The following is a 906-nucleotide window of genomic DNA, read 5'->3' as shown; positions in this document are numbered from 1 at the left end:
GGTCTAGAGTTTGAGAAAAGGGGCTGGAGAAGTAAGGAGGAGTCAGAGCTCAGCCAAAGGTGTGGATCCCAATCTCTCACGGTGGCAGCCTCTAAAAATACAGATCTATGGGGGCTTCCCTGGTGGCGCAGTGGTTGAGAATCCGCCTGCCGATGCAGGGGACACGGGTTCGTGCCCCGGTCCGGGAAGAGCCCACATGCCGCGGAGCGGCTGGGCCCATGAACCATGGCCCCTGAGCCTGCACATCCGGAGCCTGTGCTCCGCAATGGGAGCGGCCACAGCAGTGAGAGGCCCGCGTACCAAAAAAAAAAAAAAAAAACGAAGAAGTCCCGTGGCATGATTTGCCCCGTGGCTCCCAAATATTGATGTACATTATCATCACCTGGAAAGCTTGTTTAAGAACATACAGATTTCTTGCATTCACATCAGCATTTCTAAATCAAAATATCTGGGGTCGGGCCCAAGAATTGGTACTTAAGCTACCCAGGTGATTCTTATGTGTTTGTTGGCAACATGCAGGATAGACACAGGTAAGTCTCGAAGTCAGAAAGTAATTTAGGGATTATGGAAATACTCCAGAAGGCAGAGGCAGAGGGGCTGGAGCCAAAGAACAGAAGGATAGGAAGATAAAATCTGTTGTGAGGATATAGTGGATAGGATTTGGCGACTTAATGTTGATTGGCAAATCATTCAGTCTTTTTTTTTTTTTAAAGGTTAATGCTTTAATGATTCAGAAGGATCTGGTACTTTCCTTTCTATGTATTCTCCTATACTTTGAAGTAACTGTATCCAGAAGAGTGTTACACTGCCGGCAACAGGCTACAAAATAATTGACCCTTGAACAGTGCTGACCCCCCACGGGCAGTTGAAAACCCATGTATAGCTTTTGACTCCTCAAAACATTTT

General features: G+C 46.9%; 1 protein-coding gene across 1 annotated transcript in view; it reads left to right on the top strand.

The window, feature by feature from the left end:
• The first annotated feature begins 513 nt into the window (after positions 1 to 513).
• The window catches only part of OPTC (opticin), a 5,988-nt gene continuing 5,595 nt past the window's right edge, over positions 514 to 906 (top strand). The window contains 1 exon segment of the mRNA XM_028488134.1: positions 514 to 530. Within this exon segment, the coding sequence (XP_028343935.1) occupies positions 514 to 530 (17 nt within the window).

The sequence above is a fragment of the Physeter macrocephalus genome, chromosome 4, assembly GCF_002837175.3.
Source record: "Physeter macrocephalus isolate SW-GA chromosome 4, ASM283717v5, whole genome shotgun sequence".
In the NCBI taxonomy this organism is placed as follows: Eukaryota; Metazoa; Chordata; class Mammalia; order Artiodactyla; family Physeteridae; genus Physeter; species Physeter macrocephalus.
Note: the sequence above shows the minus strand (reverse complement) of the source record. Positions and strands in the feature narration are given on the sequence as shown.